Source organism: Thrips palmi, unplaced genomic scaffold (assembly GCF_012932325.1).
Source record: "Thrips palmi isolate BJ-2018 unplaced genomic scaffold, TpBJ-2018v1 HiC_scaffold_7, whole genome shotgun sequence".
In the NCBI taxonomy this organism is placed as follows: Eukaryota; Metazoa; Arthropoda; class Insecta; order Thysanoptera; family Thripidae; genus Thrips; species Thrips palmi.
The window spans coordinates 255,330-273,168 of NW_023144634.1; the positions used below are offsets into that span (position 1 = coordinate 255,330).

Here is a 17,839-nt window from a genome sequence, read left to right on the forward strand (position 1 = left end):
AAAGTCAAAGGACGACTGGGTTTGTCCGGCCAACAATCCAAACCCGGTGGCTCCTAACAAGGGTTACGACACGCTGGCGGGAGCCCTGCTGAGTTTGAGGGAGGGCGGCCACACGGTTAGCGCGACTCCTTGAAAAACAAGGACGGTTTTTGAAAAACAAGGAAAGATGGAACACTTCAAGGAAGTTCCTTGGAAGTGTGCTCCCATTCCAAGGAGGCTCCCTTGTTTTCCAAGGCCAGTCCCTTGTTTTCTTGGACTCCAGACAAATTCCAAGGACCCGCCTTGTTTTTGGGGTGCACTTCCAAGGGGACGCCTTGGTTGGTCTCTGCCGATTCAAGGAACCGCCTTGTTTGTCCGCAAAAGCTCAAGTTACGTCGTCGGCCACGTCATGGGGTCCCCGATGACGTCCCCCTGGGGTTCACCATGACGACCCCCATGTTTCTCCGTGCCGTTGAGGCTGCCGGGTCTCACAGTGGCCAACGCCGAAAACCGTTTTCTTCTACGTCCAGTACTTTCGGAGATACGAGGACGTACCACGAGGCCGCCGTCCAGGCGGAGGAGGAAGTGGTGATTTTTTCGAGGCCAAAGTAGCTCTGGCCACGAGCCTACTTGGTGTCCGGGACTTTCGACTTCGGAATTGGGTTAGGGGGTGCCGGCCCACCTCAAAACCAAATTTGGTCAAGTTCCGGCCAGCCGTTTGTCCAGGATGGCGACAAACATCATCCAATCAGCAAAATAAGTCCACAAATCGAGCTGTTTGACGCCATCCTGGACAAACGGCTGGCCGCAACTTGACCAAATTTTGTTTCGAGGTGGGCCGGCACCCCCCTAACCCGATTCCGAAGTCAAAAGTCCCGGACACCAAGTAGGCTCGTGGCCAGAGCTACTTTGGCCTCGAAAAAATCACCACTTCCTCCTCCGCCTGGACGGCGGCCTCGTGGTACGTCCTCGTATCTCCGAAAGTACCGGACGTAGAAGAAAACGGTTTTCGGCGTTGGCCACTGTGAGACCCGGCAGCCTCAACGGCACGGAGAAACATGGGGGTCGTCATGGTGAACCCCAGGGGGACGTCATCGGGGACCCCATGACGTGGCCGACGACGTAACTTGAGCTTTTGCGGACAAACAAGGCGGTTCCTTGAATCGGCAGAGACCAACCAAGGCGTCCCCTTGGAAGTGCACCCCAAAAACAAGGCGGGTCCTTGGAATTTGTCTGGAGTCCAAGAAAACAAGGGACTGGCCTTGGAAAACAAGGGAGCCTCCTTGGAATGGGAGCACACTTCCAAGGAACTTCCTTGAAGTGTTCCATCTTTCCTTGTTTTTCAAAAACCGTCCTTGTTTTTCAAGGAGTCGCGCTAACCGTGCATGGCGGGCACAAGCTATCCCGCAATGTAACCGTGAACTCTTTGGATGAGGGTTTAGGCTTTCTGACCACTCTACTCAAGCACCGAGCCGTCTTCCATAGGACCTGCGTAGCACGGGACCCCGCCCGACCAAGCTTTTGGCCAGCCTGGATGCGGCGGCGGCGGGGAGCTAGGCACAAGGGAGGCACTCTTAAAACCTTACGAAGTATTTTGAGCATACGTATAACAAACCAAAATACTTTGTTTTACGAAGAAATAGTTCGTAAATTACGAAGTATTTTCTTTGTAAGCTTACGTATGCTCAAAATACTTTGTTATACAAACTACTTTTCTTTGTAAGGCCCAAAATAGTTTGTAAGGTTTTCTCAGTGGGGACTTCCCCGTGGCAGAAGTTCCGGCACGTCTCCAGCACCGCGACCATCAAACCGTGAGCCTGCAACACGTGTGAAACGAGCAACACGTTCGAAAGAACCATCTATCTATTCAGGTGAAGCAAGCTATATGCTTATTGTGCGGCGGCGTGGAGTCTCGAAAAAAGGCGCTGTGCAACAGAATTCTTTTTCAGAATGTGATGCAATGTGCAAGGGTTTTCAATGACACAAAATTATTGGCTCTTGTTGCAACTGAGGGTGACCTTGTGGCCATGAGACTATCACTGTAATGGACTGGACACTATAGCGCCAGAAACGCTGTACTGCAATCCCAGTGGTAAGTTTACTTTCCACGGATTTGGCAAGCCGTTTTGAATGCCAAAAATTGGCAAGCTTCGCCCGGAAATACTCCCCAGGTTGCCAAAATTTGGCAAGCTTATGAAGAGTGCCGACCAAAAGCTTGCCAAATTTTGGCATTTAAAACGGCTTGCCAAATTTGTGGCAAGCAAACTTACCGCTGGCTTTGCAGTGTGCACGCGGGTCTTTTCGACGATGCTCCTCCGCACGTACTGCTGCTATCGCGTCGATTTCGGTCTCTATCTGCTCGGAAAGGTCCACAGATGGGCTAGATGACCTCACATTCGCCGAAAATGACCCTAGCTTTGTCTCTATCCCCCGTCATTTCGATACTCCGCGTTGCCGAGGACCGCCGGGCGTTTTGGTTCGCTGCACCGCCGCGGGAGCGCGCTGTGTCGTCCTCCCACCGCCTCCCCGCCTGCCCCTCCACCTCACACCGCTACCGCGCCGACGATGTAAACAATAATACTTTTCACGTTTTCCCTGTAGTTTACTGGTTTTTAATCTTGCCTATCAAGGCACGGTCAAAAAGATTCAAACGAAGCAAGGACCATGATTCTAACGAAGAGATTAAAGCTGCCAAGCGGCGGAAATTGGAAGAATCTATGTCGATAAGGATCCGAAACGTTGTCTTAACCTTTGCAGTTCTATTTACACTCTTTGACGTTTTGCGTAACGATGTGATGTAATCATTTATTGCAGAAGTCCGGTTCGCAGGTACGGGCCCAAAATAGGACATCAGATTATTTGCACGGGCAGAAGGAAGTTTCTGAAGTCTTAGCGCCACAGATCGGAAGAACAAATCAGTCTCATCATCTTCTTTTATGTTCCGAAGCTTACTAATTAGAATTTAATCCAAACTGCAGGTCACACCAGATTCTATGGCAATTTTCAAACTTTTGAATTTTTTCGAAAAATGAGCTTTTTTATGCTGATTCACCTGCTCAGCAATTATGAATTTCAATGCCTCACGCCGTTTTGCAAATTCGGCTTGTCTTTTACTGCTTTTCTTCTGGTACCTTTCTTTGCGGATGCTGTTGTCCTTCTCTTAATTTCCCTTGGTGAAGTCTATCACATTGTTGTCTGAGTCATCCTTTTCTGATCGTTCAGTTTCTGATCCATCCGCAGCATGGGAGACAGAAGATGGAAGTTTCTCTGGACTGTCAGGACCTGCTCCGTCATTTTCATCTTCTTCGGACTAGCTGCTGCTAACCACTGTCATAATTCTTCTTTTCAGCAAGTGCTGAAGGTTCCCTTCGCCAAGGGGATCCTGGGGCACTGCGAACGACATATCTTTGGCATATTTAAACTGCCTAGCTCTGGGATTAGCTGCCGATCCACTCGGTTCCTTGGCTGCTTGGCGCTGTTTGTGATCCCGTTCTCTTCGACAGAGAGCATCCCACAAAGAGGCACAGTCGCGTGCTGCAACACATTAATGAACATAAGGCAAGTCAGCGGCCTGAGGGTACAACAAATCTAGTAGAAAACAGACACAAACCTTCACACGCATAGAAATTTCTTGATAGGCCCTATGGATTCAAAGGCAGCTTCCACTGCTCCGCGGTCTTTATGATCATGGCGATTGTGGTCCCAAATGACTGGGCATTTCGCAACATGAAATATTAGCCCAGGACTGCTCAAATCAGATTTGGGCAATTTTTTTGTCACGCTTGGTCCTTTGAGACATGGACATGTTTTAAACTAGTCCAGCACCCAGGGTGCACTCGCGGCGCGGTCGTTTCCCATGCCTTTATAGTGGCGTCTTCGCGTTGCCTACTGACTTTACTAACGTTCGTTTCATTCGCGTCGCTCGCTCGCTCCCTCTTTAATTGTTTCCTTTCTCTTTCTTCTCTTTTTGTTTTTGTTTCAATTCCTTTGGCCCATTGTCGCAGCTAACAAAGGTCTTTAGGTTGCTATGTAAATTGACTTGTTAAATTCTGCTGTCAACCATTTCGCTTCCTTTTTTTTTTATTTTTAGGCACGAAGTAGCCTTATAGTATACCCAGGATTCAGCCGGCCCGAGATTCAATTTGTGTGGCCCTTTATGCATTTCGGAAATTTTCTATACAATTTTAATGAGATTTTGCAGACTTGTAGAACTTTGAACGCTGATTCTTATGCTGAAATCTGGTTAAAAAGTTAACGGCCAATTTTGAGAAATTTGCTGACAAAATCGCCGTTTCCATGGCAAAACTCGACTCGTCAAAGGAAAAACAAGGGAGTGGGGGGAGCCCGAGCCGGGGCGGACCAATAGCCGAGCTTCATTTTGGGTCTGTACAGCTTACTCCAAAAGCTGAAATGGCACGTTCGAAATGAAAAATTTCTTTGACTGCAGGTATGCAACAATAGAATTGGTGTCGGTTCGAACGCAGTTTTTCGGGTAGAACTATCCAATAATACTTCTTGATCGGAGTGTTTTTGGACATGCGCAGTAGGTTTGCAACCTGTTTAACAGTTTAACCAACTGTAGCATTTGAAATCTGTATTAATTTTGCTCTCTTTTTTGGCCCGCCCTTCTATTCAAAAAATAGGGGGAGGGCCTATGCATTTGCCTTTGTGTCTGTGTGTTGTTGTTCTTGTTGTTGTTGTTGGCATCTGTGTACAAGGAAGGAGTTGAGCTAGAGTAACCAGATTTGGAGGGTACTTCAGGAGTACCGTCCAAACAAATAATCCGGTGGTGCAAATCCCGTCCGGGTCGCACAAGGGCTGCTGCAGGTGCATCATGGTTTACATGACCGGGAGGGGGATTTCCGCCATTATTGGTGCTAGCAGGGCACATAGGGGTATTTTTGGAATCGGGGTGACGAGACAAGATGAATGGACCTGGTCCCTCCCCCATCGGCCGCTTTTACAAGTTGGCCAGATCAGGATCTTCAAAAAGGGGGGTCGACCGACTTAAAAATTTATTGCAGATTTCGATTGGTCTCAGCTAGACCTTTTCAACGAGGGGTCGGAAAGGGGGTCCAGGAGCCCGACTTCGTCTATTAGTCACATCAGGATCTTGAAAAAAGGGGGTCGACCGACTGAAAATTTTTACTTAAGTTTTGGATAGGTCTTGGCAAGACCTCTTCAACGAGGGGTCGGAAGGGGGGTCCAGGAGCCCGCCTTCATGAGTTATGAGAAAAAAAAGTGCGACGGACTCGTTTTGCGCTCCTGCTGTGCCTCTATTGCAAGGAGTTGCAGTAGCATGGCAAATATGGGTATTTTCGGAATGAGGGCGAAGAGACAAATGAAATGGGCATATTCTAAGGACAGTTGGAGTAAAAAGTGTAAGGACTATTGCATATTGTGAATAGAAGGGCGGGCCTAAGTCACGATGGTACATCGATAACTTTGCTTTACCCGCTCACGGTGTGTGTGATGCGAGCGGGCTGAAGGCCCGAGAAAAGGCCGCCGGCAGGCCAAGCTGGGCCGGCCCCCTGTCCAATGTTGTTGTCCAAAGAATTTAAGTATTAAGGCTAATATTTCTGTTGAGCTTTTTTTTCAAACTTTCATTTTCTCTAATTGAAAATTGTTATGAACCATGTGTGACAAGTTTCTTGTTGTTTATGTGTTGCAGTCAAGTGCATAGATCCTTGTCTACAATGAGCTACTTACGTCAATATGAAGGTGAAATGGCTGAATCGCCATTACTACAGTCCTGCTCTATGACATAACAACACTCTCACGCTACAACAGCATCTATGAGTAAGTTTGGTCATTGCTTTCATTCGGTGGTTCTACTCTGACTTCAGTTTGCTTTTGTGCCTCCATTATCCTGTTTGAGTTAGATATATTTGTTTTTAAATTCCAAGCACCTTTTTATCAATTGTAATTCTGTAACTTACATATTGAACAGTATGCCTGTTAACTTACTTTTCTTGATTTTCAAACTTGGTAAACATAGCAAAATTTTAACTTAGCTCTTTTATTTTTTGTCTTTCTTTAGGCTGTAACGTGTGTCATCCCGAGTGCTGTATCTCATCGCTACCCATCAGAAGACTGGACCTTCACAACTTTCCAATCAAGAGATCCGACCCTTTTTGGCAATTTTTGAACTATTTTCGGCTTTCAAGATAACAACAGGATTTCCAACATCAGTTAATTTTATATCATTGTGTTCAGATGCAGCATCATTTGTAACACATAGACGCTTACAATTTTTAAACTTTAATTGGGTTAGTCATGTTTCTTTTATTTCTTTCTTGTTGATGATCCATGTTGTTAAATTCTTTTCATTGCTACTTTACATTGATGACTCAAATGGGGTCCGTATCATGCGTTTAGTTTAACTTGAACTTCTTCTTATGAAGTGCCTGTAAAATATTTTACTATGTAATCTGTGTAAGTATAGTTTTCATCTATATATTTGTTGTTATTTTAAGTGTATTTACCTGGTATGTTTTTATATTTGTGAAATCATTTCTGTATGGATTGGAAGTTTAAGTATTGAAACTTCTGTTCTGAATTGTATATTATATTCGAATCTTCTCTTATTATAGGAATCTGTAGAGATGAAAGTCATGAAGAGCATTCATATGTGTACTGTTTGTCTTTATAATCGTCTTTACCTGGTTGGGTCTTCTTATATGTGCAATATAGTTTCACCTTCATGCCAAAGTAAACATACTGGCTGTGTGTCTCCTATATTGGAATTTCTCTGTATAAATAAATTGTTTGCACTTGCCAAATTGTTCAGATTTTGTAACTCTGTTGTATCAATTGTTCGCAATCTTCGTGGGAGGAACATATTATACTCAGCCATGTCGTTGTTGGGATCTCGGAATAGAATCAGAATTGGTGCCAAACTATGATTTCCGATTCTTTGAATTTTGACAATGGGATAATGAGTATTTTCATGCAAATTTTGTTGAATACGATATGGTGGATTTCGAAAATTCATTGATTGTGTTGGTTGCTGTAAAGATATAGTTTCTTTTTTAATTAGATATTCTATGATGGATCGTGTTATTGTAATCATTGTCTTGAATACAAATATGTCTTAAATGACACACCTGAAATATTATTGGTTGTCGTACCAATGGTGATCTGGATCGGTTTGAATCAGTACTATTACTGCTCGTTGTACTTGTGGTGTCTTTGTAGGAACTGGTTTCTGAATTGGAATCTGAATCATCTTGCAAGTTACTTGCCATTTTAGTATTATTTTATTTATTATTTTGTATGTTTTCTTCTTTAGTCTATTATTTACTGGATTGAATTATGTATTGTGAATTTTCTATTGTCTTTTGAAATGTTCTGAAACCATAGTTACTCCTAACTAGTCTAACAATGACACTATTTCTTTGCTGCCTTTTTTAAATTTCATGTATATGTTGGGTTTGGCAGGTGAAGGGCGATGACAACACGTTGGCTTTGGTAGAGTGTTTATTGAGGTTCAGTGTTCACAGGGCAGGGCCAGACCGCAGACTGTTGGCGGAGCTCTGGCTCGGTTGTATTTATGGGCTGGGCAACAGTGGCACTTGCCAGTGAGGTGTTCGGGGCTTGCAGTGGGACCCTGGCCAGGGAGGGTGGTCTCATAGCCATGCAGGGAAGGGGAATAAAAGAAAGAACTTGACCATCTGTTGCTTTAGTCGTTCCTCAACATCACTCCCTTCTTTAAAAAGTTACACCACTCCCTTCTTTAAAAGTTACACCACTCCCTTCTTTTTGAAAAGTTTGGCTCGTGCCCTTGTTGCCAGCCGTACATTTATGGTTTAAGGATTATTTAAAAAGGATTTGCTGTTCTAATGCCAATCAGGCCTCTCAGGGTAAGGGTGTCCAGTCCTTCCCTGACTCGCCTTTCATGGTAAAATAAATAAAAATAAAAGCAAAGCAAGTTGAACTTCACTGAAAACCTAAGGGCGGTAAAATTACCACTTTCGAGGGCGGTAATATTGCTACGGGCGGGATCCATTTTTTACCGCCTTTCCAAGGGCGGTACAAAAATTACCACCCTTTGAAGGCAGTAAATTTACCACCTTTCACAGTTGTATCGCCTTGAATATTCCTTTTGGAGGGAACATTTAAGGTGGTACAGCTGTGAAAGATGGTAAATTTACCGCCTTTAAAAAGGGTGGTAATTTTTTACCGCACTTGGAAAGGCGGTAAAAAATGGATTCCGCCCGTAGAGGGCGGTAATTTTTTTACTGCCTTTGTAACGCCATGTGTACCGCCTTTCAATTTTGGGTGTTCCGTAGAGTAGGTTGTCAGTGACTCTCATGGCACTTCCTCGAGCTAGCATTAGGGAAGCTGTCCTGAGGTCCTCTGACGCGCCTGTTCAACATTTTAATAACAGGAAAAGTAGCGATATACATCGACAACTTTGGCCCGTCCCGTACATTAAGAAACGTACGAATTTCGCCCATGTTTGACCCTGACGGGATTCAAACCTGAGTCTGGGATTAAAATAAATGTCGTTTTCGTCATCAGCACCCTTAAAAACATCAGAAACAATGCAAAAACTGGAATAAAAAGAATGTTCAAAATATACCCCACTGGGATTTGAACCCGGGTCCAAACTTCTCCGATTCGCTCGAAACTGGCACCATTGGTTTTTTCTCGTCGCCCCGATTCCAAAAATACCCCTACATGCCCTCCTAGCTGCATCCGTTGCCGAAATCCTCCTCGACCCCATGTAGACCATAATGCACCTGCAGCAGCGCCCCCGGGGCTCGGATCGGATTTGCTACCACCGGGCGGTTCTTAGGGTCACCCAAGGAGGCTGCATACCAAATTTGGTCAAGATCGGACCACGGGAAGTCCTCGGACGAACGAACGAACGAACGGACGCACAGCATGCATCATACTATATGCCCGTCCCTCCGTCATTTTTTTTACAAAAAATAAACGGGACGGGCCAAAAAGCATAGCCACTATTAGGGGAGAAAGTGATTAGTTAACAGCCGAAGGTCTCGAGGCTCAGCGTGCTGCCTCGGACAGGCTGGAGTGAAGAACGGGTGTCTTCTGTGGGTTATCCTTGTAGTTCTAGGAGTTCTCGGCTCTGAAGTAATTCCTGAACATACACAACAAGACTGCACAGAAAAACATTCTTTCTCGCCCCTCTAGCTACAGAGTGGGGTTTTGCCTTGGTGTTTCCTGACTAGCTAGCTAAATCCTATCTTCAAACACCATCATTTTCTAAGTAATTTAATTACATTTAAAAGGGTTGGAATACTTAACTTTGTTTGGGGATGCTCTCTGCCGTTGTTCCGTCCACATACACCGCTGTCAGGTCTGCTGGAACCGCTCCACTACTCGGAAGACTTCCTGGGGCCCTTGAGACGCGTTGACCACCAATTGCAGTTTTTCTTCCTTAGTCATCCAGCCAAGAAGAATCTCCTGAAGTTGTTGAAAATACTGCAGTGACAATCCGGCTTCTTCGGAACGGGCTCTGAGCTTCATTCTGTGATGTGCTTCCTCAGCTGTGGTGTGTAGGTAGATGAACACTTCTCTTCTTTTAAATCTTCCTGACAGCATCTGAGATAGCTTCTCCAGTAATAAGTACTGCGGTAGGCTGAGGAATCCGTTCTTGAATTGATTGAGGGCGAACATTTTCACCACACTGTGGACCGATCTTTCCATGATTATTATAGGTTGGTCGCCACAGGCCTCCGCTTGCTCGTGCCAGATTGAAAACAAGGCTAACGTTTGGAAAGTGAAAGCCCATTTCGGTAGGTCCTTCGAGTACAGAACCAAGAAGTTCACTCCGTTGCAGTCGGTCCAAAGTTTCACAGGTTCTTGAACCACTGGGTACCCTTTTTCTGCCAGTTTTTGCAATAAAGTGGTCTTTCCTACTCCGATGTTGCCTTCTACGTACACCATGATTTTGTTGACTCTGGTCCGTCGTCTGCTTCGCCGGCAGATGTTTCGGATAATTAACAGGGTGGCCAACGCCAACCCTCCGAGGGCGACTAAAATTTCCATGTCTGTTCTGGTGGGAGGCTTCTGGGCGACTGGAGCCGTCCCATTCTGCTCCTAGGCCACTGGCCTCTGTGCGTGCCTTGATCGCGTTTCCTGGTGCGCTATCGGTCTCGGGTTGAATGACTATTGTTCTGGCCGGCACCTACCGTGCCACAAATGTCAACTCTGGCCATCCACTCTGTGTGGTCGCACGCTTGGTTTGACTTTTCTCGGTTGGCACCATTTCGCTCGGTCGGCTCCCAGCTTCTGGACCGCCTTGCCGCCTTCTCGCCGAGCCCTTTGATTTAACGATCTGCGATAGCCGTTCGATTTGAAACGTGACGTTGGTGTCAACGTACGACTTCTCGCCTCGTAATCTCTGGAGCCTTATTATTCCGTATCGCCGAGCTCTGGCTTTCCATAAATTATTGGCGCCATTCCGGCCATTCGATCTCTGGAGTCTCGCTGGTACTTGGAGAAATACAACAAGATGGGCTTCCACTGTGAGCTGGCGCGATGCTTCTGGGGCGACTGCATCGCCCACCCAGTGTCCGACTGGATCTGCAACTGTGCCAAGCGAAAATGCTATGGGAACCCTGCCCTGGAGAATGAGCGGCTTGCATTGGAGGCCTCTCTGAAGAATGCTAAGACCGACCTCGCCCGTGCTCAGGCCCGGGTGAACCTTCTTCAGAGCGAGTTGGACAATTTTGATCCCGAAAACATTCTGGCTGAGTAACAGTAACCCTCATGCCCGAGTGGCTAAACGCTTCTGTAGAAAATTTCTTGTAATGTTGTAATTTCCTTCTGCAATTGTAGTTCTTTTGATAAAGTTGGACTTTGAACGGTGCTTTGTAGTTAAATTTGGTGGTTTCTCCTTAGTAATCTTTTCTGTATTTTGCCAGTTATTTCCCGTATCTTTCTCGTAATTTTCAATATTTAACCTTTTGGCTTTAGTTTTAGTAATAAACATTTGGCTCTGTATTTGTTGTTTTCTTGGCGCTTGAACACTTATTTCCACACCTTTAATGTTGGCAACTCAAATGTTAGTCGTAGTGGTTGGGGGTTGGCACCAACTAGACTGGTTGTGAAGGTGGGGGAAACCGGGCAGGTGGAGGGGGAACCTCGGTCGCCTGGCTGCGGGTTTGTTTAGCGCGCAGTGGTGGTTCAGAGCTTGGTCAGTCCAGTTACGTTCCACCACCGCTGCTCTGCCCAACCTCCATCGGACTTCCCTTGCCATCTTCCTGCCTTCCCTGACCTTAGCTCGGCTTAGACGCTCCTGAAAATGCCTCCCCCATTGCCTCCTTCTTTGCCATCTGTCTCCTCGGAGGAAGAAAAGCCCAAGTGCATGGTAGGCATGGTGGTGCAGTTTGGCCCTGGTGGGGCTGCCTCCTGGACGGTAAGTCTCCAAGTGTTCGTGGTGCTCCCTCGTGTGCCTTGGGTAGTTTCTGACATGGGGTCCTCCATCAGTCGTGCTTCCACTGCGCCGACTTCGTGGCACGGCGGTTGGCGACGGTGGGGCGTTTCGTGGCGGTCCACTCCGTGACGGAGTTCCACGAACCCCTTGAAGAGGCCGAGGACGGCCTCAGGCGTCTTGCGGGAGCCCACCATGTGTGGGAGCACCAATTTCGGTGCCCCTTCGCATCGGTCTCCCCGGGATGTCCTGGGGTCATCCTCGTAGAGCGTGCCTGTCGGTGCGCGAAACGCCAGGCGTGGGACGCCCGCGTCCTGGCTCTCTCGCGCCGGCAGGCCGCCGCCAGGGAGGAGCGAGCAGCAGCACGGGCCGTCGCTGCTGCGCTGGCTTCTAGCATAGTTTTGTAACTCCTTTTGATTGTATATTGCTTTTTGTAAATTTTAAAATTCGATTGTGTCTTTTCGTTCTTCTTTTTCTTGGTTTATTATTCATATTTTTTGGTTTATTATTCATATTCTTTTGTTGAGTTTTCTTTGGCTTCAGTTTTCGCTTGTTCTTTGGTCTGTTTAAATTGTTCTGCCTATATGGCCCATGAATTTTTTTATTCCTTTATTGATCAATTTATTGTTTTTTAGGGGTTCCCAAGAACCCCTATTGTCCGAGGTCCGTGGATTCTTCCCCCCCCCCCTCTCCGATTTTCAAATAAACAACTCTAAACTATTTCAACCATGAAAAAAACGAAAATTCTAATTTTTTTCGAAAATTCATCGTGGAAATTTTCCGTAAACGCGAAAAACATAAATTTGCAACAATCGAAAACGTGAACCGTTAATGATATGAAAAAATGGTTCAAATAAAAAATGTGCCACTCCTCAAAACTAAACCTCCTGGCTCATCAAAGTAACAAGAAATCGTATATGTTCTGAGCAAATGGTCAAAACATGAAAAAAAATCTCCATGGCAACGGCATGGTCCCATCGTACCACCCGTCAAAATTTGAAGTCGCCCATTAAAAAAACCTTGGATGCTCCCCCATTCGTGGGGGGTTATCAGACTGGCGTCCTGGATTCCAGTAGCACAGTCTCGTTGGTTAGGTCCACAGCTCGGCTCAGCCGGTTCCGCTCGACTCTCTCTTTCACTCGTGGTAGGGCTGCTCGGCTTCGCGACTCCGCCTAGCGGACAGCCTGTACCCCTGCACCTGCCTCAAGGGCTGCTCGGTCGTACGGCTCCGGCTAGTGGACAGTCTGAACCGCCTGCACCTGCCTCGGACCACTTTCTCTTTCACTCACACATTCGGTCTGGGGTTGGGCTGCTCGGATTCGCGGCTCCGCCTGGACAGCCTGTACTCCTGCACCTGCCTCAAGGGCTGCTCGGTCGTACGGCTCCGTCCAGTGGACAGCCTGAACTTCCTGCACTTGCCTCCACCCCCTACTGAGCTGCTAGTCAACTCGTCTACTCACTCTTTCGCAAACTCTCGGCACTCTGGATCTGATCAGCGCTCCCACTCCCCCTCTCAAAAACCCAGCCTCGGCCAAGTGTTGTCGCAACTTGCACCGCTGTCACCAGTTGTTGGGTTTGGCAGGTGAAGGGCGATGACAACACGTTGGCTTTGGTAGAGTGTTTATTGAGGTTCAGTGTTCACAGGGCAGGGCCAGACCGCAGACTGTTGGCGGAGCTCTGGCTCGGTTGTATTTATGGGCTGGGCAACAGTGGCCCTTGCCAGTGGGGTGTTCGGGGCTTGCAGTGGGACCCTGGCCAGGGAGGGTGGTCTCATAGCCATGCAGGGAAGGGGAATAAAAGAAAGAACTTGACCATCTGTTGCTTTAGTCGTTCCTCAACATATATCTTCCATTGATATTTTTTTAGATAAAATTAAAAGGTTTGTAATAAAATGTATTCAATAAATAGTTAATGTAATGTATATATCATGTTGAAATGTTTTCCTTACATACAGATGCCTAATGAAAATTGGTCAAGTGATAAATTTCCTGATTGGTTTCCCGGGCCTGTTCTGTTCTTATTTAATTGTGCATATTTAGGCAGAAATGACTTGGAAGTTAAAGAAATGAGAGTTCGCTGGCTGCAGTTACTGAAAAAAACTGGTTGTCAATTGTTTTCGGAAAGATGTGAAGTATTCTTTAATAAACCTCTTGTATGTCATGATTTAAAGAGCATAAAGTTATTTATTGATAATCAACCTGAGTTTTGTGACAGTTTTTATTGTGGGAAACAATTGCATTGCAATTGTAATAAACGTTCATCTGACCACAATAATCTTATTAGTGATCTGTCAAATGAGGTATTGAAGAGCCTTTTTTATTTCATCTAAAATGGAACAGGTACTACTTGTAATGAACGTTATTGAAACGTCATATTTAATCGTATAATTATATCTGTCCTTTTTCAGATACTTTTATGTACATTGTATTATGTTTGTGAAGTAACTTTTCAATCAGCACTGACATCATATCTTTGTTAAGTAACTTAATTTCAGGTAAAGTAATATAACAACTTATATAATTTGTTTATGCTATTTTTTCTTTATTTAATTTCATGTGATCGTTTGAGTGTTTCAATAGTTATATTGGTGATTATTTATAATGCATGTCTATACAACTTTGAAAATTAATTAGTATTATTTATTCTTAACTAGGATGTTGGATGCAGCTGGGAACTTTTTTAAGAAAAGAATGTATCTTTGAATCTTCGCATAAACTTTGTGTTCTGACTATAAAATTCTACAGAATAACATTTATTGAGTACGTTTACTTCCTGCCATATTAACATTAAAAGGAACCATATCTGAATCGTATGAATAGTCTTTTAACAAAGAAAGCACTTTCATACAATACAAATCTAGTACATGGTCCACACTTTTAATAATAAAGAAGCATAAGAATACATATACACTTCCATATATATATGTATATAATAAAGTGTCAAAGGAATGTTGGGAAAACTGAATATTTTCATTACATCATTGAAATCTAATAAAACATAATTGAAATGGTTGATGTACAATTCATTTCATGAAATCCGTTCTGAGCTGTCTTTCTTAGCAGATTAGTAGTTTTCAGTTAACAGCATAGTGCCTTGAATACTTTGTAGAAAACTGCTCAGCCTACGTTATTGGAGAACTGAAAAAGCATCAATGTATGGTGCCTTTGTATATATCGGGGGGTGTGATTTTGTCCTACCAAAAATTCCTCCTACCAAATATACATACTTACTTAATTACATCTTGACAACATATGCCATAAGTTAAGATAAAATATTGAAGGAAAGTGTCCTACCAAATGGAAAGTGTAGGAAAGTTGCAATATATATGTATATACTTGTTTGTTGTTCCTGGACAAAGTTTCCAAATAAAATGTCCTACGTTAGAGAAGTTTGGTGGGCGCCCTATAAAATATTTACAAGAAGTTCTGAATATGTTCATTTGTATGTTCCGTGGTAGCGAAAATAAATCTGACCTTAAACCCACATATCCAAGAAATGTTAAAAAGTTCATTATAAAGTTCCGATAATGTTGCCGTACTTCGGGAGGAGTGTGAATCTCTCCTACTAGAAATCTGTCCTACTAGACATAACTTACATATTGTTATAGTGTGGCAGTGTAAGGGACTTGGAGGGAAAGGGTAGTCGAAGGTCTCGTGGAGACGGAAGCTTCTGTATTATCAACAAGGTGACCGTGTACAGAATGGTGGCTGGCGCCAGACAGCGCGCCTTCACGGAAAAAAATTATTTCGCTACTCCAGCGAAACTGCGTTTGCTAGACTAAAGTTCGCTGAAGTGGCGAAAATAAACGCTGACACAAGGATTTAGAACGCTAGTTTAGCGAACTCCAGTTGGCTAATTTAGCAATCACATTTTGCCTACCTACGAGCGAATTTATTTGCTAAACGAACAAACACCATGCCAAAGGTGGGCGCAGGACACAAGTGCGAACCTCTGGCTGATGCGAGGAGAATGACATGGTAGTCTGGAGGCAAAGCGTGCGTCTCGTATTGAGGAGATCACGGGTTCAAATCCTACTGAGGTTGAATATTTGTCAAGCTGAGCGTCACCTGGTACCATACGGTGCAAATCCATTGGGTTGGACCAACGTCAAGCAGCAAGCATGTTAACGCTGGATGAGCCAGCGATACGCTTTTTGCTAGGGCAAAGACTGTTCGCTATTTCAGCGAACAGAAGTCGCTAACACATTCCTAGCCAATATCCCATGTCTGCCCAGCGTTCATGAATCGCAATCCCAGCAATATTTGTTTGCTATTCCAGCGAATATTTGTTTGGCGAACAAAAGTTCGCTGTTTCAGCGAATTTGCCCCTCGTCTCAAATCTAGAAGGCCGAAATTCGCTGAATCAGCGATTTTCTCGTTGAATCAGCGAATTTCTTTTTTTCCGTGTTTATATTACAGATGCAGAAGAACATAGGGAAGAACAGTGTGGTGGAGAGTGGGGGTGCATGGCCAATGGGATTTAGGAACCAGGGTATTTGAGGGAAGAACGGAAAGAAGAAGGGTTGAGGTCCTGGCCAGGATCACTAGGGCAGTGGTTAGAAAACTGGGGAATGACCGTCTAGAGGCCGTGCTTTGGTTATGTTCTCTATTGTTTCATATCATAACACCACTCCCTCCTGAATGAAAGAAACGAAGTTTCTCAAAATTTTCCTCGTACACCCTTTTCTTCGAGCCTCAGGTTGAACACTGACTTTAAACTTAGACGTACTGGTTCAAGGTTTTAGAACTATTTTCCCACTCTCTCACTCGATTTTAAACGTGGTTTCACAAGTCTGATTAAACGTCCAATTTTGATAATCTCTTGAGTTTTTCTTTCTTGAGTTGATGACGACTGCTCGCTGTCTTGATGTGATGCTACAAAGGCTCGCTTCCCCATTACACCTTCTGGGTGCCAGGCGTTAGGGTGTCCAGTCCTAAGCCCGCGGGTCGGCTTGTTGTTAAAAAAATAAAAATAAAGAACAGTTGGCCTTTAACATCTCAGACGCCAGGTAGACTCCAACAGCTCCAAACGGACGTTACAACCGTCGTCACGATTTGCAACACCGCGTGAAGTTGGGATGTTCCGCCTGTGGGGCCCAAACCAAATTTGTGTTAGTTCTGGTGAAGCTCCAACTGAAACAAACAGAAAAACACTCTACACAGTTTTGCGCTTTTAAGTATCCAACCCCTACTCTGTCTGGTTGGTTTGCCTGATGCCGTCCTGACTATCTAGCTAATCCTACTCTGTAGGCACCTTGAAATCTAAGAAACTTAACCAGCTGTTTGTTAGTGCAAATACTTAACTCATGGAACTACTCCTCGCGTATGGGCTGGGACTCCTGGGCTGGCGTGACGTTATCTCTCAGGTTCTGGATAATGTCCAGAGCGGCTGCCAGCAGTTGCTCAGGGGTGAGAGTTCCATCCAGGACGTGAACTGGGTTGGTTTCCTCTCGTAGCAGCCAGGTGTCGGTCAGGTCGTGTAGCAGGGTGAGGTACTCGACAGTGACACCTGCTTCCTCTGTGCGGCCTCTGCGGTTTAATCGTTGGTACGCTATGGCCGGAGGCGTGCGTACATAGATGTAATGTATGGGTCGTTGAGTGGGTGGGGCGACGAGATGGTAGCGACACCTCTAAGGTTTTTACCTCTAAACTCTATTTTTGGCTTGTGCAGTTCATCTAATGTTTTACATCTAAAAAGTGTAGTCTTTACCTCTAAAAACCGAATAGTCGTGTTTTACCTCTAAAAGGGGGAATTGGCGTGCTTTACCTCTAAAAACAAAAAAAAAACTTTTGAAGACGTGATCTACAACCGAAGACCACCTTCTGCTCCTCCGGCCACACCGCGCACCTGAATGGACGAGGGGACCAAGGCCGTGGTTCGGGAGGGTCTCCGCCGCGGACTCTGCCGCAGGGAGACCGGCGGTGCCCACCGAACGAGGCGACCAAGGCCGTGGTTCGGGAGGGTCGCCGCCGCGGACTCTGCTGCAAGGAGACCGGCGGTGCCCACCGAACGAGGCGACCAAGGCCGTGGTTCGGGAGGGTCGCCGCCGCGGACTCTGCTGCAAGGAGACCGGCGGTGCCCACCGAACGAGGCGACCAAGGCCGTGGTTCGGGAGGGTCTCCGCCGCGGACTCTGCCGCGGACTCTGCCGCAGGGGGCGGTGCCCACCGAACGAGGCGACCAAGGCCGTGGTTCCGGAGGGTCGCCGCCGCGGACTCTGCTGCAGGGAGACCGGCAGTGCCCACCGAACGAGGCGACCAAGGCCGTGGTGCGGGAGGGACGCGCGCGTAGATCGCGGACCGAGTGTGCGGGGCGGGCGGCAGCGCGGCTGTCGTGTCGTCCGGGCTAGTGTCGTGATCCTTGATCCTTGACTACGCGCAGACCACGGCAAAGGATTGTCAACATTAGGCAGTGGTAGCGTGTTGGCACTCGTAGCATGTGCTGTTCTACTCGATGG

At 46.0% G+C, this 17,839-nt stretch overlaps 1 protein-coding gene across 1 annotated transcript; it reads right to left on the bottom strand.

The window, feature by feature from the left end:
* Nucleotides 1-9,257: 9,257 nt before the first annotated feature.
* Nucleotides 9,258-10,092, bottom strand: LOC117652427 (deoxynucleoside kinase-like). Its single transcript, XM_034397325.1, has one exon. The coding sequence runs from the start codon at nucleotides 9,994-9,996 to the stop codon at nucleotides 9,301-9,303; it is 696 nt and encodes a 231-aa protein (XP_034253216.1). The 5' UTR covers nucleotides 9,997-10,092; the 3' UTR covers nucleotides 9,258-9,300.
* Nucleotides 10,093-17,839: the final 7,747 nt, after the last annotated feature.

Coding starts and splice junctions, on each gene's coding strand:
- LOC117652427 (XM_034397325.1), bottom strand. CDS start 9,996: ATGGAAATTTTAGTCGCCCTCGGAGGGTTGGCGTTGGCCACCCTGTTA.